Source organism: Capra hircus, chromosome 13, assembly GCF_001704415.2.
Source record: "Capra hircus breed San Clemente chromosome 13, ASM170441v1, whole genome shotgun sequence".
NCBI lineage: Eukaryota > Metazoa > Chordata > Mammalia > Artiodactyla > Bovidae > Capra > Capra hircus.
In genome coordinates, this window is record NC_030820.1 from 50893377 (window position 1) to 50914846 (window position 21470).

Here is a 21470-nt window from a genome sequence, read left to right on the forward strand (position 1 = left end):
TGGTAGGCAGGCCTCCTCGTCTCCGGGCCTGGACCCGGTGCCTCACCCACCCTCCCCTGTACGAAGCATAGCATTTCCTCGTGCTTCTTCTGGACTCTCACTTACTTCATGCTGATTTTATCCTTCTAGACCTTTTTCCTTTTAATATGCAAAAGTGTGCTTTACTTGCACTAAGTATGAAGAACATTTTCAGTTCCTTTGGTTAAAAAAACAAAACAACAGAGAGAACATGAGATGACGGCACAGATTTTACACAAAATCTCAAATTCTCAGACATTCTGCACAAATAATTGTATATATACATATTTAAGGGCAAACCGCAATCCTGTTGAAAAAATCCAACTCCTAGTTTGATTTTTTTCTTCATTGGAGGATAACTACTTTATTATATTGAGCTGGTTTCTGCCATACATCAACATGAATCAGTCGCAGGTACTTCTAGACCTTCTGAACTCAGCATCAGGGCACTGAAATGGACTGCTCTGAACCTCTTCTGAGGGCAGGAGATGCACAGAGTGGGGCTGGAGGTACAGAATACATACAGACAAGTTTGTGAATGGACATATACCGTTGTCAAAATTCAAGATCAGTGACAATGCTGTGGCTGTGGAGGACTAAATCTATCTGCTTGAGATTTAAGCAGATTTTAATCTGCTCAAGATCTATCCTCCTGAGCCCGAGAGGACAGGGCTTCCCTGGTGGCTCAGTTGGTAAAGAATCTGCCTGCAATGCAGGAGACCTGGGTTTGATCCCTGGGTTGGGAAGATCCCCTGGAGGAGGGCATGGCAACCCACTCTTGGATTTTTACCTGGAGAATCCCCATGGACAGAGAAGCCTGGTGGGCTGCAGTCCATGGGGTCCCAAAGAGTCGGACACGACTGAGTGACTAAGCACACACATGAGAGGACAGGAAGCTGAACAGCCAAGGGCAGCTGGTGAGGCTCCGGCATCCGCGTGACGGTGCCCAGGCAGAGCTGTCCTGCATACCAGTCTCCGTCTCCAGCACTGGTGTGTTAAGGGCAAAGAGGGCCATGATGGGGACACAGGGAAATCTGCTCACAAACTGCTCAGGATTCCTCCCACACCGCATGGCCCAGTTTTGGCCAGAGGTGTCTGAGGTGCCCACCTGCTGATTTACACCTCTGTCAGACTGCCAAATGCTTCCTCTGAGGCAGTCTGAAAACTGGTAAACTTCTTAAAACATTTTTCTCCTTTTTCTTAAGGTTCTGTTGACCAAACTGTAAAAATTAGTGAAACAAAACAAACACTCAGAACAAAACCCACATTTTTATCAGATCTACTTTTATTTCAGAAGGAAGTTTGTATTATAGTATTTACTTCTGTTTATATACAAGTTCTTCACATTTATTTTTAAAATGCACAGACCTCCCTTAGTTCTCTTGTTCCTGCTTAAATTAGCTGTTATTTTACAATACAAAAAATACCAAAAAATTGCAGTCCTAAATGTATGTATAACACCCACAATCCCCAGCAATGAAATAGTTTACAATACTTACTCCATATTTACATGAGTGCAATATATGCTAAATTATACATATTAACAAACTAAGCTTGAATCCAAACCAAAAACTCCCCAAACAAAACAAAACTGTAAATAACTATAAAACATTTCCAGAGCCAGAATTAGTTCAACAGAACAGGCTTCACTAGTGTTTAGAATGTTTTGTGCACAAATTCAGTTATTGAAAGTCAATTCCATTATTGCCTTTAAAAGAGAAGGCGCCAGTTTTCCTCTCCTCTCCAATAAAATCATCTCCCTGCAGGTGAAGGGTGTTCACGAATTTGGACAACTCAGGGGAAACATCTCTTGGTGGGCTTGGCTATCTACAAACCATCATGGTGATTTTTATAGTTTGAGCCATTTGGTAAACTGAGTAAACATTTCAGGCTGAGAGCCGGTGCACGGTCCAAGGCTAGACCCTCTGCCTTCCTGGGTCTGTCCTCAGGTGGCCAATTCTCACAGAAACCACTGCAAGGAAAGGTCTCCCGGGATGACAGGTTTGAGGAGCTGGATTCTGCTGTAATTCTCAAGAGCTGCTTTTCCATCTGTCACTGCCCTAGTGTTAGCTTAGGTTGCCAGTGAAGTACTTAGTGAATATTTGTTGAATCATTCCCACCCCCTCTCTAAATACACTCTACTAAGTTGAAGGAGCAAGATTTGCACTGAAAGGTAGTGTCTTTTTCTAAAATACCGCTCTGGTCTTTCCATTTGCCCCAGATTTCCTGGTGCATCTCCGATCTTTTTACCTCAGGCCTTACCCACTGATATTCCAGTATTTTCCCTATGCTGACAGTCTCTGTCCAGGGCTGCTTTTCTTCCAGGTTAGCTCAGGCAGCATATGGTTGCTTTCTCTCCACACCTCCTCCCACATTTAGAGGTGATCCTCACAGGAAACAAAGACTTCTCCCCAAACAGTATGGGAAAGGGGCAGGAGGCGGGCAGGAGGCAAGGGTGAGGTTTTCCACGGGGAAACAGGAGGAGCTAATTATCAACAAAGCAGCTGCCCACTCCCACCCCCAGTTTGCAGTATAGTTAACTATGGTCCTAGGAAATGGTCATCAAAAATTTACACAAAATCACAACAAAACGCAGCCTGAAAAACCCCCTTATGGAAAATCTGACTAGATCTACGGTATAGTCTTTGTATCTTAAGTCTAAGAGAAACATTTCTCAGGACGAGACTGGTCTTTTCCCGGCTACCCACAGCACCAAGAGGCTGACAGAAGATTTACAATGCACTCGCAGAGCTGATAACAGTGACAGAGACATTCCAGCTGCCAGTGAGCCTCTTCACACACTGCCCACATTTTCATATGTGCACTGACAGATGAGTCCTGCTTTAAAAGTTATCCAGCTGGTCCCAGATGCATTTGAACACATGGGCACAATGGGGATGCCTTTCTCGGCTTTATTATCACTGTACGAGAGGACTTCTCTGAGCCTGGATAGCCATTATATGGCACAAAACACATTAGGTCAAACTTGGACACCGTTATGTTTAATAAAAATACATTACGATATTTTTGTTTTATGTACACTCTGAATGTCCAAACATTTGGACACTATTGTATAGTTATGTACAAGTGCAATATCTATGTTTTCATAACTATTTTAATTTACATACAGGCTCTGAAGTTCCAGATGACTTCCTCTCAGTAACTGGCTCTAAGCTGAGTGCCTCTTTCTCCTGCCACCCCCTTCTTCTGGCCCAAGCCTGCAGAAAGCTGTTTGCTACTGGCTGCAAAGGAGAAGCAGCTGGATTCAGTTGTTTCTCTACTGTTGGAGCAGAATTAAACTTCACTTGCTCCTTCTTTCCTTTTAAAAAATAAACATTATCTTTTAGAAAAAAAGAAAACCAGGTGGCTATGGGACACGGTGCTTATTATTTCAAGGCATGGAACTACCATGGGGAGGAGGCTTCTTTGCCAAGCAAACACTAGTCCTTTGAACAAACAAAGGACTTCCTTTGTGGGAGGGTCCTCTCCAATGGCCTTGTGGTAATTACAGGGTGAAGGGCCAGTCCATGACAGGCTCTCTGGGGTACCGTGATCTGGAGCAGAGATGTAGGGAGCTTCTAAGAGGAGGGATCTTCTCTAGAACCATCTGCTCTTTAACAATGATGTGATAAAGTAGCATTTTGAGAGGCAAGTCTCAAAGTAGAGGTGTTTTGTGCATCAGACAGTGTTTTATGGTTCGACATCCTTGAAAACATCTTTCCAGGCAATTCTTCATGGGAGGGGTTAGTGTTGGGGAAGAAATAATACTCCCTCTCTCTAGGTACTCCATATAAAGGTGAAATGCCACAGTTTTGCTCTTTTGAGTATTAATTTCTCCAAATTCACAAACTTGAGCATTGTTGTCTAAAGGTCTACCTTTCCTGAGCCTCTGCACACTGCCCCCTGCCCCTCGCCCCCAGGGTAATGCTAGAGAACTCCTGGGTTTTGAAGCAGAAGAGAGGTCCTGGGAGGCTGCTGCATAATGCCAGAATACAGAGCACCACGGACAGGACAACACGACATCCAGGCAGTGGCCTGGGGAGACGAGCAGGGACTGCCCTACCCCACTTCAATTTGGTCACGACTTCAATTTGGTCACTTCATTTGGCATGGTTTTCTCTCCTTTTCCATTTTTCTCATGCTTTTCATCCTTATCAGCACTCACTGCCCTCCCCACGGCCAGCCCTCGAATCTAGGAGGGCGCACAGGAGGCCTGGGTCCCTCCTGGGGGAAAGAGGACAAACAGCTCCAGGCCGCTCTCCAGGCTTTGGGCAGGTTCTGCCTGACAACAGGAGACCAACCTTCTCTAGGCACTCCACCTGCAGCCTGAGAATGAAGAATGACCCACCACCTTAAACAGGCTACAGAAACAAACTGCTGTTCTTTGATCAAGGGGTCCCAAGTGCAGTCATGCTCTTTTCAGCTCAAGAAAGACATGTAACATGAGCAGGGCCCTCCCTCTGTGGTGCCTGGGCAGGAGTGGCCAGAGGGGCTGAAGCAAACATCAGGCCCAGTCTGGGGAAGGGAGGCACAGGGGAATATGCCTTAGTGTCCTTTTTGAAAAACAGGAGCATTCACAGTTAGGTCCTTTCTGCTTTCCTCTCAATCCCTGCTACATTAAATGTTTCTTGGGGTGAGAAAACTTTCCTGGCTGCAAATTAGATTTTAGAAAAGAGCAGATTGCCAATGATAGCTGTTTAAAGTTTTATAAGAATGTAGGAATGCAATTATGTAAAAACTTATGTTTACTAACTTTCCAATTGCTAGATCTATTTAAAGTCTAGGCACTTAGTGTGTGTGTGTGTGAGAGAGAGAGAGAGAGCACAAGTGGCTGAGACAGAGAGAGGTAAAGAGAAAAGAGAAGGATAGGGAAGGAGAGAGAGAGAGAGAACCTCAAATGGATTAAGACTAAATTAATCACGTTGCTACAGAAAACTACATATTACATCAGTTTACATTCCAAGTAACACTGCTGACCTTGACATTTAAAATAGCCCCCTTCTATCTTATGATTCAAAAGAGATGGACCATTATTAATTCTCAACTAGAAAAAAAGTTACTCCCTGGAAGAGAGATATTTGCCTAAATCGTGCAAGAATAAATAGCACATCTTTTAAAAAAGATAGCAGGCTTCAGATGAAAAGTTAATTCATCTGACTAGTTTTTAAAAGACCACATTCAAGAATGACTGATGATAAATGTCTACTTGTAAACACTACATCTTTGTTTTTTGCACAGTTGAGACAGTCCCAAGGACAGTTTTCCACAAGTGAACCTGAGTGTCATTCCTAGCTCTCTCACTCGCTCTACACCGGCCTCCTCCAGCAACAACTGGATCACCCCGGACCTGTAACGAAATCAGTTATTTCCTATACGAAAGGAAAAGGTTAGATGCTGGAGTACAGATGGGAGAAACTGTCAAAGAAAGCTTGTGAACATGCAGAGGAGGTGGATGATTCGAGGGTTTCCAGTCTTCTGCCCCGCACAGCGTCTTCTCCCTGCCTGCTCCCTCCTGGCAGACGGCTCTGGCATGCCACTCCTTGCTCACAGGGAGTCCTGGCCCCAGCATCAAATGCAGGTCCCAGGCTGCGCGGGGGGCTGCTGTTTTCGGTTTCTCACTGCTCCTGACTTCTCTTTGTAGACGACTGGCATCTGCTGAGAAATGTCCACCAGGGCACTGGCCACTGCGAGCCCTTGGGAGAACCCAAAGAAGGAACACATGTTAAGGAACAGCTTGCTTTTATTTAGAAAATAATTTAAAAATTTTCTTTTTACATTCCCATGGCGCAATAAATAAATATATACATGGGAAAAACCTTACTTTTAACCTGTATCTCCCTCCATATTCCCCCTTCCATCAGAGTAACTGCTTTCGTTAGTTTGTATATATTCTTTCAGGGTTTATTTGTACAAATACATATTTCCCTCCTCTCCCCCTTTTTACATAAAAGGAGTATCTTACTTTCCAGCAGATCAACCAAGCAAAGTGCTCGGCCTAGTGGTGGAGCATTTAAGTAAGATTGCAGACATGCTTTAAGCAGTAAGTTTCACCTGTCTTTTTCTCCAAACAAAAAGCTGCACTATTTATGATGAAATTCAGATTCATTCCACATTGCCCAGCTAGCACTATTATTATTTTGGTATCTATACCACAATAAAGTTAGGATAGACTTTGGGGTCAGACTTTGGAATAAGCAAGGTTCTTTAACGTCCCAGTGCCTCAGTTTCCTCATTTGTAAATGGGAACAGCACAGGGCTTGTGTGAGGAGTCAATGAGTGAACTAATGGCAAGTTTTAGAATGGTACCTGGCTTTTCACCTCCATTATCACCTTTGCTTTAGGGACTGGTGAATCCATTCTCCCTCTGTATTGGTAACTGATTAACTCAGTGTTCACTAGGGAAGGCACAATCCCGGGGAAGTTGTATTCCTATGCTTGTGAAAAGGCCAGACAGGCTCATAGCCCTGTTGAGGCCTCCCGGAGCCATGCTAGAGGAGTTTCTTACTCCACTTGCTGAGTAGCTCTTAAGTGCCAGGTTTAGTACCCGGCATGCAGTGGGGAATCCACACCAGTGACCACTGTTATACCAAAGACAGAGCCAGGTGCTTTGGGAGTCCAGAAAAGGGCACTGTTTAAAATGGGGGTAAATGCTAGCCACAGCCATCAGTAAAGAAAAGAGATCCAGATTGGAAGGGAGTAAAACTGTTATTATCTGCACATGATAAGATACTATATACAGAAAAACCTAAAGTCTCCATCAAAAAACTATTAGAACTAATAAATGAATTCAGTAAAGTTGTAGGATACAAGATTAATACACAGAAATCTATTGCTTTTCTATACACTAATAAGGAACTACCAGAAAGAGAAAGCAAGAAAATAATCTCGTTTAAAATCACATCAAACAGAATAAAATTCCTAAGAATAAACTTAATCAAAGACTTTTAATCTGATAACTATAAAACATTTACAAAGGAATCTGAAAATAATACATAGAAATGGAAATACATCCCATGTTCTTGAACTAGAAGAATACTATTAAAATGTCCATACTATCTAAAGCAATCTACAGAGTTAAGGCAGCCCCTATCAAAATAACCATGACATTTCCCACAGAACTAAAACAAATAATCCTAAAATTGATATGGAACCACAGAAGACCCTGAATTGCCAATGCAATCTCATAAAAAAGAAAAAAGAATGAAGCTTGAGATATCATGCTCCCTGACTTCAGACAACACTAAAAAGCTAGAGTAATCAAAACAGAATGGTTTCCCCAGAAAAACAGACACATAGATCAGTGGAACAGAATAGAGAGCCACGAGAGAATAAATAATAGAGAATAAATTCATGCACTTATGGTCAATTAATCTATGACAAAGGAGGCAAGAATATATAATGGAGAAAAATCTGTTCTATAAGTGGTTCTGGGAAAACTAGACAGCTACACGTAAAAGAATGAGATTAGAACATCTCCTCACACCACATATATAAAGACCGAAGTATAAAATCTGAAACCATAAAGACCCCAGATGAGAACATAGGTAGAACACTCTTTATAAAAACTGTAGCACTATTTCTTTGGATCTGTCAATAAGGCAAAAGAAATAAAAGCAAACATAAATACATGTGATCTAATTAAACTTAAAAGCTTTTTTCTTTTTTAACTTTCCTTGAAACCCTGAGAAAATGAAAAAACAACCTACTGAATGGGAGAAAATATTTGGAAATGATACAACCAATAAGAGGTTAATATCTAAAATATATAAACAGCTCATAAATTCAACCAATTAATTCAACCCAATTAAAAAAATAGAAGACCTGAATAGACATTTTCCAAAGAAGTTAACAAGTAGCACAGAGATGGCCAACAGGCACATGAAAAGTTGCTCAACATCACTAGTCATAAGGAAAACGCAAATCAAAACCACGATGAGGCATCATCTCCCGTCTGTCAGAATGGCTACCATCAGAAAGACCACAAATAACAAATGTCAGTGAAGATATGGAGAAAAAGGAACCCTTGTATACTGTTGGTGGGTATGTAAATTGGTGAAGCCACCGTGGAAAACATATGGAATTTCCTCAAAAAACTAAAAGTAGAACTATCATGTGATCCAGTAATTCCATTCCTGAGTATACATCCAAAGAAAACAAAAATACTAATTCGAAAAGATACATGCACCTGAATGTTCACAGCAATGGTCACAGCATTATTCATAACAGCCAAGGTACGGAAGCAACCTAAGTATCCATAAATAGATGAATGGACATGAAGATGTGGTGTGGGTACACACACCCACTCACACACACACAAACACAATGGAATACTACTCAATTATAAAAAAGAATGACATTCTTCCATTTGCATAATATGAAAAAACCTAGAGACTGTTACACCTAGTGAAGCCAGACAGAGAAAGAGAAATACTCCATGTTTTTACTTGTATGTGGAATCTAAAATAAGAGAACAAATAAATATATATATAATGAAACCGACTCACAGATATAGAGAACAAAGTGCTGGTTACCAGTGGTGAGAGGGAAGGCAGGAGGGGCAAGACAGGGGTATAGGATTAAGAGATACAAACTGCTGCTGCTGCTAAGTTGCTTCAGTCGTGTCTAACTCTGTGCGATTCCACAGATGGCAGCCCACCAGGCTCCTCCATCCATGGGATTTTCCAGGCGAGAGTACTGGAGTGGGGTGCCATCGCCTTCTCCAACAAACTACTATGTTTCAAATATAAGCAACAAGGATATTCTGTATAGCACAGGAACATATAACCATTCTTTATTTATTTAAAGAATGGTTTTAGCTACAGAAGAATGGCTTGGATGTGAGGGTGGGGTGGGGGCGGGGCGGGGGCAGGGGCTGTGATTTTAGAGGTCAAGGGTAGAAGAAGCTGACTACAGGGGAGAGATGGCAGCTGAGACTAGAGTGGAGATGTGGCAGAGTAAATGAAACAAAGTGGAAGAGTGAGACTCCAGATGCAGGACTAGCAGAACTTGCCCATGAATTATACATAGACAGGTGAGGACTGCCTAGGACGACTCTTTAGTTTCTGACTTGAGCAACTGGCTAAATTCCTCAGTAAAGTGAATTCCTTTATTGAGATGTAGATCAAATGACCAAAATGGTTGGAAAGACATAAGCTCCATTCTGGACATTTTAGGTTTGATAAGACCTTGAAAAAGCAAGAGAGTTCCAGAAAAAACATCTATTTTTGCTTTATTGCCTATGCCAAAGCCTTTGACTGTGTGGATCACAATAAACTGTGGAAAATTCTGAAAGAGATGGGAATACCAGACCACTTGACCTGCCTCTTGAGAAACTATATGCAGGTCAGGAAGCAACAGTTAGAACTGGACATGGAACAACAGACTGGTTCCAAATAGGAAAAGGAGTACATCAAGGCTGTATATTGTTACTCTATGTATTTAACTTATATGTAGAGTACATCATGAGAAATGCTGGGCTGGAAGAAGCACAAGCTGGAATCAAGATTGCCGGGAGAAATATCAATCACCTCAGATATGCAGATGACACCACCCTTATGGCAGAAAGTGAAGAGGAATTAAAAAGCCTCTTGATGAAAGTGAAAGAAGAAAGTGAAAAAATTGGCTTAAAGCTCAACATTCAGAAAACTAAGATCATGGCATCCGGTCCCATCACTTCATGGGAAATAGATGGGGAAACAGTGGGAACAGTGTCAGATTTTATTTTGCGGGGCTCCAAAATCACTGCAGATGGTGACTGCAGCCATGAAATTGAAAGACATTTACTCCTTGGAAGGAAAGTTATGACCAACCTAGATAGCATATTCAAAAGCAGAGACATTACTTTGCCAACAAAGGCCCATCTAGTCAAGGCTATGGTTTTTCCTGTGGTCATGTGTGGATGTGAGAGTTGGACTGTGAAGAAAGCTGAGCACCAAAGAATTGATGCTTTTGAACTGTGGTGTTGGAGGAGACTCCTGAGAGCCCCTTGGACTGCAAGGAGATCCAACCAGTCCATCCTAAAGAAGATCAGTCCTGGGTGTTCTGTGGAAGGATGCTAAAGAAACTCCAATACTCTGGCCACCTTGTGCAAAGAGTTGACTCATTGGAAAAGACTCTGATGCTGGGAGGGAATGGGGGCAGGAGAAGAAGGGGATGACAGAGGATGAGATGGCTGGATGGCATCACCGACTCAATGGACATGAGTTTGGGTAAACTCTAGGAATTGGTGATGAACAGGGAGGCCTGGCGTGCTGCAGTCCATGGGGTCGCAAAGAGTCGGACATGACTGAGCGACAACTGAACTGAAGCACAAGTGGACACGTCATGTAGGCAATCTAATAACTGAGCTTGGTGAAGAGAACAGAATTAGAGATATGAACCTGGGAAAGACAGAAGGTAGAGGTTACTTAATAATGGGGAATATAAGCCCACACTGAAAGAGAAAAAAAGCCTTGGGTTTGGCACAAGGAACCTTAAGGTGTAGAGACTGGAAAGGAGACTAGCCATTATTTTGTAATAACTTTAAATGTAGTACAGTCTACTAAAAATACTGGATCACACTGAAAGGCTAATATAATCTTGTAAATCAACTATACTTTAATAAAAATGAATAAATAAATAAAATGGGGAAACAGAGAAGGGGGTGGCAGAGATGGCCCTGTCCCACTGGTAGGTCTCAAGCAGTGAGCAGGTCTTCATCAGACTGGGACACATCAGGCCAAGTTTGGAGCAGGAAAGGCCACAGTGCTGCACGTCTGTCACCCCTGCACCTCCAGAACCTTGCCCTCGGGAAGCACCAGTCAGTGTCTGCTTAGCTGGGCACTGACGGAAGACACTGCTCCAGAGCATCACGTCAATGGGCCCTTCTGCCCGTGACATGGACAAGGCCAAGTTAGGGGCTCAACTCACAGAAATCCCTAGATGAGGGCAAATCAAGCCATTCACTTATGAAATGAAGACAATAAACCCTGACCTGGCCATGTCTAATATCCTCCCTCATGAGAACACCACAGACCCATACCTGAGGCCTGCAGGATCCCTGCGACTGAAAGCTGTCTCAAACATTTCTATTATTTGAGGCATCCCTTCAAAGTACTCCATGATTAGATTAATCAAGACAGTTCCCAAACTGTATTCCACATTTCCTTTGTGTTCAACAGTAGAAGAATGTTAATCTAAATTATGATTCATGTATTTGATGGAGTAGTGTAAAAGCTGGGTAAGATATTATACAGCAAGTTATAAAAATGTTTAAGATAGTTACATGAAAAAAGAATAAAAATAGGAGTTATACAATCACTGCAACTAAATCGATGATAAGGGCTGGGAAGGAAACAGAACAGTGAAAATAGGTGCTGCAGTAATGCTTGAAATACCAATTTGAGAACCACTAGCTTGAAAGAGCTAGCTGGAAGCCATGAGAGTAAGATGACTGAGGAAGGGCACAGAGGGAGGAAGCCTACAGTTAAGGGACAGCAAAGAAAGGAACCCAGCCGGTGGGGAGGAAGAATTGGTGGCAAAGGAAGGTTTGGCTGGAAGCATTAATACCACTGGCAGGATAAGGAGGCTGACAAAGTGAGGAGATCCAGATATTTTCTAGGAAGGAATGGCGACCTTAGAAAGAGGGGTTAAGGAATACAGGGGCAATGGGATCATTTTTCCAAATCCTCACAATGACACGAGGCAGGCACTACAGGTATACCTCATTTTATTGTGCTCACAGATACTGTGTTGTTGTTTTTAAAAAAATTGAAGGTTTATGGCAACCTTGCATTGTCAGATAATAGTTCGCATTTTTAATGAATGATGAACCGTGTCTTTTTAGACATAATGCTATTGCATCTCAACAGACTACAGTATAATATAGACATAACATATGCACACTGGGAAAACAAAAAATTCGTGTGATTCACTGTCTTGTGATACTTGTCTTATTGCAGTTTTCTGGAACCGAACCTGCAATATCTCCTAGGTCTGCCTGAATGCAATATCACTTTTATAACCAAGTTCCCTATGAAAAAGAAGGAGTCTTCACACATCTAACACATAAACCTCATTTGTCAATAACCATCATCTACTCACCGGACTGCCCAGGAGGAGGTATTCCACCGAGGCCTCGAGGGAGCCTCACAAACACAGAGAGGACAGCAGCTTTGTTGCCAAAACACGGCTCCAGGGCAATGGGCTTGGGAACAGTCTGGTCGAAGAAAATAAAGAATTACCTAAAATGGTGTTCCCTAAAGACACCTTCATAGCCTTTACATGTGATTTTTAAAGACACCCCTTCGTTAGTTTCTATTGTTATGAAACATCAAACAAATCACAAACTTTGGAGCTTAAAACAGCATCTATTTATTATCTCAATTTTTTAGGTCAGAAGTCCAGGTGAGAGCTCTGTAGGGTTCTGGATATAGGTCCTATTTATGTCTTCTATCAGTTCTGGAAAGTAAAAGTCACTCAGTCGTGTCTGACTGTGACCCCATGAACTATACAGTCCATGGAATTCTCCAGGTCAGAATACTGGAGTGGGTAGCCATTCCCTTCTCCAGTGGATTGTCCCAACCCAGGGATTGAACCCAGGTCTCCCACACTGCAGGCAGATTCTTTACCAGCTGAGCCACTGGGGAAACCCAAGAATACTGGAGTAGATAGCCTATCCCTTCTCCAGCAGATCTTTAAGACCCAGGAATTGAACTGGGGTCTCCTGCATTGCAGGTGGATTCTTTACCAATTGAGCTATCAGGGAAGCCCCACCTCAGTTCAGGAAGAATTCTCAACTCTGTCTCACAAAGGTTCTGAGGGTCTCAGATCTTATCTTCAGAAGGTGGAACTCAAGTTACCAGCTGGGTTCCACTCCTACCCCTGGAGAAGGAAATGGCAACCCACTCCAGTACTCTTGCCTGGAGAATCCCATGGACAGAGGAGCTTGATGGGCTATAGTCCATGGGGTCGCAAAGAGTCGGACGGGACTGAGCAAATTCACTTTCACTTTCACTTTACTTTCCACTCCTACCAGGAGGCCCTGGGGAAGAACCAGCTTCAAGACTCATTCAAGTTGTCGACAGACTCTAGCTCCTCCAGGCTCTAGGTCTGAAGTCCCCATTGCCTTGCTAGCAGTTAGCCAAGGGCCACTCTTCCTTTGGAGGCCACTCATATTCCTCTTCACAAGGTCTCTCCAGCATGAAACCAGTGATGGTGCTCAAGTACTTCTCATGGTTCCTCTTCTGCCACCAGTCAGAGAAAGTGTTCCCTACATTTTAATGTCAACTACCCTCAGACTTTTAAAAAAAAACAATTTAGCTGTGGCTCTCAGGCCCTACAGCATGCAGGCGTCAGTAATTGTGGCTCATGGGCTTAGTTGCTCCACAGCATGTGGAATCTTCCTGCATCAGGGGATCAAACCCATGTTTCCTGAATTGGGAGGAGGATTCTTATCCACTGTGCAATCAGGGAAGTCTACCCTCAGACTTTAATTACTTCTGCAAAATCTCTTCACAGCAGAATCTGAAGTAGTATTTGATTGAATAAACTAGAGAGGAATCTTGGGGGCCATCTTCAGAATTATGCCATCAGTTTCTCCAAACTGGTTGAAGAAACTGCAGCACAGAGAAATGACTAGATGAGTAAAACGGCCGAAAGGGTGAAACCGCTTATGACCCAGGTGGGAGATGACAGTGGCCTAGATCAAGGTGATAGCTGACAGTGGTGGAAGTGGTGGCACAGGAGTCAGGACATAGTTTTGAAGATAAAGTCAAAAAGACTTGCTGATAGATGGGCTGTCCAGTGAGGATGAGAGCAAGGACAAGTCAAGGATGATTTTGGCCCGAGCAACTAGAACATATTGAGTTGGGGAAGTTATGCCAGAGGAGCAGGTGTGGGGAACAGTCTCTTGTTTTGAACACGTTAAGTTTGTTCAGATGCTTAGTAAGATATCCAAGTGGGAATACTGAGCCAGCGACCTGATATATGAATTGGACACTCACAGGAGAGTTTGAGTGGTGAGCTCAGGGTGTTTACATCCACAATGGATAAAAGATTGCTATTGTCTGAATATTCGTGTACCCCCCAAATTCATGTTAAATTTTAACACCTAATGTTAATATCTGGAAGTGGGTCCTTTGGGAGATGATCAGGATGAATGGGATTAGTGCCCTTAGAAAAGAGACCCTGAGAGCTCCCATACCCCTTATGTAAAACTATAGCAAGAGGGAATTCCCTGATGGTTCAGTGGTTAGGACTCTGTTTTCACTGCTGAGGGCCCAGGTTCAATCCCTGGTCAGGGAACTAACATTCTGTGCAAGTTGGGTGGTATGGCAAAAAAAAAAAAAAAAAAAAAATTTACAGCTAGGTGCCATCTATGATCCAGAAAGCAAGCCTTCATCAGACACTCATCTGCCAGTACCTTGATCTTGGATTTCCCAGGCTCCAGATCTGTGAGAAATTAATTTCTATTGTTTGTAAGCTACCCAGTCTCTGATATTTTGTTGTTAACAGCCTGAACAGACTAAGGCAATAACCAAAGCTGCAGACGTAAAAGATGTGAGGAGAGGCCCAAAGACTGAGTCTGAGACAGCTGCCCACTATTTAAAGATGTTGGAAGATGAGGAGGGCTGACAAAGAATACACAGCACGAACGGCCAGAAGGTGAGTGTGTGGGTCTTGACAAGAAATTCTAGACAGTGTTTTACTGGCTGTGCTGCAGGCTGCTGAGTGTGACACGGGGTGTCACTAAGGCTTGTCTATTCTTCTCAATCCCACAAATTATCACTATTTTATCAGGACAACATTTTCTTAGATTTACACAGGTTCATCAGCTGATTTACTCACTACTGCTTCTTATTCCAGCCTCCTGGGGTAACCTGCCTCCTTTCTAGCACATCCTTTATATTTTTCTTTCAAACAGGTTTGTTGGTGGCAAGTACTCAGTTTTCCCTGCAGTCTGAAGACATCTTTATTTTATCCTTGTTCTTGAAAGGTAGGTACTGGGTATACTTTTTGAGGTTGGCAGTTCTTCTCTTTCAATACTTGTAGCGTCTGAGAAGTCAGCTGTCACTCTGTCATCCCTTTGTAGTAAACTTTTTCCCCCTAGTTATTTTTTAATGTGGTAAAATACACACTACTTTGCTAGCGTGTGAGATGAGTGCAATTATGTGGTAGTTTGAACATTCTTTGGCATTGCCTTTCTTTAGGATTGGAATGAAAATCGACCTTTTTCCAGTCCTGTGGCTGCTGCTGAGTTTTCCAAATTTGCTGGCATAGAGTGCAGCACTTTCACAGCATCATCTTTTAGAATTTTAAAATAGCTCAACTGGAATTCCATCACCTCCACTAGCTTTGTTCATAGTGATGCTTCCTAAGGCCCACTTGACTTCACATTCCAGGATGTCTGGCTCTAGATGAGTGATCACACCATCGTGATTATCTGGGTCATGAAGATCTTTTTTGTAGAATTTTTCTGTGTATTTTTGCCACTTCTTAATATCTTCTGCTTCTGTTATGTCCATACCACTTCTGTCCTTTATCATGCCCATCTTTGTATGAAATGTTCCCTTGGTACCTCTAATTTTCTTGACAAGATCTCTAGTCTTTCCCATTCTATTGCTTTCCTCTATTTTGCACTGATCACTGAGGAATGCTTTCTTATCTCTCCTTGCTATTCTTTGGAACTCTGCATTCAAATGGGTATATCTTTCTTTTTCTCCTTTGCCTTTAGCTTCTCTTTTCTCAGCTATTTTTAAGGCCGCCTCAGACAACCATTTTGCCTTTTTGCATTTCTTTTTCTTGGGGGTGGTCTTGATCACTGCCTCCTGTACAATGTCACAAACCTCCTTCCATAGTTCTTCAGGCACTCTGTCTATCAGATCTAATTCCTTGAATCTGTTCGTCACTTCCACTGTATAGTCATAAGGGATTTGATTTAGGTCATGCCTGGATGGTCTAGTGGTTTTCCCTAGTTTCTTCAATTTAAGTCTGAATTTTGCAATAAGGACTTCATGATCTGAGCCACAGTCGGCTCCCGGTCTTGTTTTGCTGACTGAATAGAGCTTCTCCATCTTTGGCTGCAAAGAATATAATCAATCTGCTTTCAGTGTTGGCTATCAGATGATGTCCAGGTGTAGACTCTTCTCGTGTTGTTGGAAGAGGGTGTTTCACTTTGGCTCTGTCTTTTCATTCTTTCTGGAGTTATTTCTCCACTCTTTCCCAGTAGCATATTGGGCACCTATCAACCTGGGAGTTCATCTTTCAGTGTCATACCTTTTTGCTTTTTCATACTGTTCATGGGGTTCTCAAGGCAAGAATACTGAAGTGGTTTGCCATTCCCTTCACCAGTGGACCACATTTTGTCAGAACTCTCCACCATGATCTGTCTGTCTTGGGGGTCTGTACATGGCATGGCTCATAGTTTCATTAAGTTAGACAAGGCTGTGGTCCATGTGATCAGTTAGATTAGTTTTCTGTGATTGTGGTTTTCATTCTGTCTGGCCTCCAAGGCATAAGATGAGTGAGATTGCACTTATCTCACATGCTAGCAAAGTAATGCTCAAAATTCTTCAAGCCAGGCTTCAGTGGTACATGAACTGTATACTTCCAGATGTTCAAGCTGGGTTTAGAAACGGCAGAGGAATCAGAGGTCAAATTGCAAATATCCTCTGGATCATCAAAAAAGCAACAGAGCTCCAGAAAAACATCTACTTTTGCTTCATTGAATATGCCAAAGCCTTTGACTGTGTGGATCACAACAAACTGTGGAAAACTCCTAAAGAGATGGGAATACCAGACCACCTTACCTGCCTCCTGAGAAATCTGTATGCAGGTCAAGAAGCAACAATTAGAACTGGACATGGAACAACAGACTGGTTCCAAATCAGGAAAGGTGTATGTCAAGGCTCTATACTGTCACCCTGCTTATTTAACTTGTATGCAGAGTTCAGTTCAGTTGCTCAGTTGTGTCTGACTCTTTGCAACCCCATGGACTGCAAACACCAGGTTTCATCACCAACTGCCAAAGCTTACTCAAACTCATGTCCACTGAGTCAGTGATGTCATCCAACCATCCCATCCTCTGTCATCCCCTTCTCCTCCTGCCTTCAACCCTTCCCAGCATCAGGGTCTTTTCAAATGAGTCAGTTCTTTGCATCACATGGTCAAAGTATTGGAGCTTCAGCTTCACCATCTTTCAAATGAATATTCAGAACTGATTTCCTTTAGGATTGACTGGCTGGATATCCTTGCAGTCCAAGGGACTTTCAAGAGTCTTCTCTAACACCACAGTTCAAAAGCATCAATTCTTCAGTGCTCATCTTTCTTTATAGTCCAACTCTCACATCCACACACGACTACTGGAAAAACCATAGCTTTGACTAGATGGGCCTTTGTTGGCAATGTAATGTCTCTGCTTTTTAACATGCTGTCTAGGCTGGTCATAGCTTTTCTTCTAAGGAGCAAGCGTCTTTTAATTTCATGGCTGCAGTCACCATCTGCAGTGATTTTGGGGCCCCAAAAATCAAGCCTCTCACTGTTTCCATCGTTTCCCCATCTATTTGCCATGAAGTCATGGGACCAGATGCCATGATCTTAGTTTTCTGAATGCTGAGTTTTAACCCAACTTTTTCACTTTCCTCTTTCACTTTCATCAAGAGGCTCTTTAGTTCTTCACTTTCTGCCATTAGGAGTGGTGTCATCTGCATATCTGAGTTTATTGATATTTCTCCCAGCAACCTTGATTCCAGCTTGTGCTTCATCCAGCCAGCCCGGCATTTTGCATGATGTACTCTGCATATAAGTTAAATAAGCAGGGTGACAATATAGAGCCTTGATGTACTCCTTTCCTGATTTGGAACCAGTCTGTTGTTCCATGTCCGTTCTAACTGTTGCTTCTTGACCTGCATACATATTTCTTAGGAGGCAGGTCAGGTGGTCTGGTGTTCCCATCTTTTTAAGTACTTTCCACAGTTTGTTGTGATCCACACAGTCAAAGGCTTTGGTGTAGTCAATAAAACAGAAATAGATGTTTTTCTAGATGTTTGGACTGCAAGGAGATCAAACCAGTCAATCCTAAAGGAAATCAGTCCTGAATATTCATTGGAAGGACTGATGCTGAAGCTGAAGCTCCAATAATTTGGCCACTTGATGTGAAGAATTGACTCACTGGAAAAGACCCTGATGCAGGGAAAAATTGAAGGCAGGAGGAGAAGGGGTCGACAGAGGATGAAATGGTTGGATGGCACCACTGACTCAATGGACATGAGTTTGGGCAAGTTCTGGGAGTTGGTGATGAACAGGGAAGCCTGGTGTGCTGCAGTCCATGGGGTCGCAAAGACTCGGACATGACTGTGCAACTGAACTGAGCTGAAAATACACATAACATAAAAAGCATTATCTTACCCATGTTTTTTTAAAGCACTTTGTTTGGCTACATCAGGTCTTAGTTGTAGCAAGCAAGATCTTTGGTCTTTGTTGCAACACGCAGGATCTTTTAGTTGTGCCAACTGAACTCTTAGTTGCACCAAGCACATTCTTAGTTGCAGCATGAGGGACACTACTATAGTTCCCTGACAAGAGATGGAACCTAGGCCCACTGTATTGGGAACATGGAGTCTTAGCCACTGGACCACCAAGAAAGTCCCTATCTTAAACCACTATTTAGGTATACATTTTAGTAGCGTTATATGGTGCAACCAGCACCACCATCTATTTCCCAAAATCCATCTTGGAAAATTAAAATTTTATACCCATCAAATTGCAACTCCCCCTTCCTTCCTCTCCCCAGACCTTGGCAACCATCATTCTATTTTCTAGGAATTTGACTACTCAAGGTACCTCACATAAGTGAAATCATACAGTGTGTGTCTTTTTGTGACTGGCTTCTTTCACTTAGCATAATGTCCTCAAGGTTCACCTATGTTCATATATGTAGCATGGGTCAGAGTTTCTTTCCTTTTTAAGGCCGAGTGAACCTCCACTGTATGTATATACCATATTCTGTTTATCCATTCATATGTCAATGAACACCTGGGTTGGTTCCAACTTTTAGCTACTATGAATAAAGCGGCTATGCACATGGTGTACAAATACATTGTCAAGACCCTGCTTTCAATTCTTCAGGGTATATACTGAGAAATGGGATTGCTAGATCATACATAATTCTATTTTTGCTTTTTTGAGGAAGAGAAACACTGTTTCCCACAGTAGCTGCATCATTTTCATTCCCACTAACAGTACACGAGGGTTCCAAGTTCTCCACATTGTACCGATCTTTTTGTGTCCTGGCTAATTTTAAGATGTTCTCTTTGTCTTTGGAGTTCCACAGTTTCACTATGATAAATCCAACTGTAGTTTTCTTTCTCTCCTACCTCTCCTCTGCTTTCTTTCCTTACTCTTGCTTACAATACATTTTGTTAGAGTCTGAATAATTATGTCTCCCATCAGCTCTGGAAAATTCTCAGCTCTTTGAAACCTGCCTCTCCTCCATTCATTTGTTCTGGGACTGTAATAACATATATGTTAGGTCTTCTCATTCTATTCTCCATATTCTTATTATCTGTCATATTTTTCCATCTTCTCGTCTCCTTGTTCTACATTCTGTGTAATTTCTTCAGAGTCATCTTCCAGTTCAAAAGCTCTTTCCTCACTTGTCTCTGATGTGCTGTTTAACATGTAATCTGAGTCTTTCAAAAATTTCAACTACTGTATTTTCCATTTCTCTAACAGTTCTATTTGGTTCTTTCTCAGGTCTGCTTGGCCATTCTTGACTCATGGCTTCCTCATCTTTATGATTCCACCTTTCAGTTCTTTAAACATTTCATACAGAGCTTTATCATATTCATTAGATGTCAATTCTGTTGTTTCTGCTGATTCTTACTCATGGCTTTTCTCTTTCGTCCTTGGTGACCTCTGATTCTGTGGTCTTAATCTGTGGGACTCCTACATAGCTGAATTGGGTCTGTTTTTCCTCAGTCAGGATCCACATCTACTGCAGCTGAGAGACATGGTATCTTACCAATCTAGAACCACTTTAGACCATGCATGGTTGTGGTTTGGGTTCATGGTTTATTCTTTTCTGGAGGAGGAAAAGGAAAACAATCCCTGGAAATCTCACATACTTCCTGTAAGGTCAGTAATGCCTCAGTAAGTATGTTAGGACATACATGTGAGCACACACACACATATACGTACATATATGTGTCTGTGTATATATCTCCATAGACATATAATTGTTTCCTAAGGGTATCTGAACTATTTCATCATTTTGTTAAAAGTGAAAGTCTTATTATTTTCTTCATAATGGTGGAGGTGTTAGAATTCTTTATTTTCCACAGAATTCATAGTCAATTATGACTTTTACCCCCCTTTAAAAAAATCCCCTAAATACTTATAAAGGACAATGGTTCAATTCAGTTATTTTCAAATTTTCAAGTATTATGCCACATAAAACTTAAAAGAGAATACCAGACAAGTTATTTAAATTTTAAAATTCCCTGAATATAAGACTGCTTAACAACATGAAACAAATACTGGAAAATGAAAGCAAGAGAATACCTGACAGTTTCAGTGTGCTGACTTATTGCTAAGAAGAAACAGCGAGGACGAAGTAAGAGGCAAAAGAATGAGGCTCTTTCCCTCTCTGGCTCCTCAGACTGAGAAGCATGAGGTTTGATAAGTTAAGTTACAGGGACTTTTGAAATACAATCTCACCTTTATACTCCCCCCAATAAGATCAGGAGGCTCTTCATCTGTTTCCAAGGCGACATTTACAGAAGCAAAGGGACGACTGGCCATCTGCTGCATCTCTCGAAGAAGTTGCTGATGAGTAACACAGCAACCATTAATGCAAAGAGTACTGAGGGGATTTCATAGAGAATACTGCATATTAAAAATAGCTCATCTTCCCTGATTCAAACAAATCAATTCCAAAATGATATTTCTGAGATAGCTGGGGAAAACTGGACATGGACCAAGTATTACCTTTTTAATTTTGTTGACTATGATGACAATATTGTTGTTATAGTAAAGAAAAATTCCTTATCTGTTAGAGATATATATTAATGTACTGATGGGTATAATGCTGTGATGCCTGCTTGTTAAGAACATAAATTATCCTAATTCCTCATATTTTTATTACTAAAGCCAGGCTTTCTTTTTTCCTGCTGAAACTTGGACCAAATACTTACAGAGCAACAAAAACTATCCTTTGTTACACAGTATCTAGGAACTGAAAGAGCACTTTATTCAGAGAGGTGGTATAAACTAAACACATAAAACACATGAAGTTTTGCAGAGCAGAGGGACAAGTAAGGGCTCTGGATTCAGGCAGGCTTGGATATGAATACCTGCTCCAACTCTTTCCAGCTGTGTGATGTTAAAAAGTTATTTAAAAGTTTCTGGGCCTCAGTTCCTTCCTCTCTAAAATGGGGTTTTAATCCCATAAAAGTATCAGTAGGATTAAATGAGAT

The 21470-nt window shown here is 41.9% G+C and overlaps 1 protein-coding gene across 1 annotated transcript in view; it reads right to left on the reverse strand.

Moving 5' to 3' along the window:
• ATRN (attractin) overlaps nucleotides 1284-21470 on the reverse strand; it is a 185014-nt gene continuing 164827 nt past the window's right edge. Inside the window, exons 27-29 of the mRNA XM_018057410.1 lie at nucleotides 20713-20820; nucleotides 12100-12214; nucleotides 1284-5711 (exon numbers count right to left, since the gene is read on the reverse strand). Of these exons, the coding sequence (XP_017912899.1) occupies nucleotides 5587-5711; nucleotides 12100-12214; nucleotides 20713-20820 (348 nt within the window). The 3' untranslated portion in view covers nucleotides 1284-5586. The remainder of the gene's footprint in view (nucleotides 5712-12099; nucleotides 12215-20712; nucleotides 20821-21470) is intronic.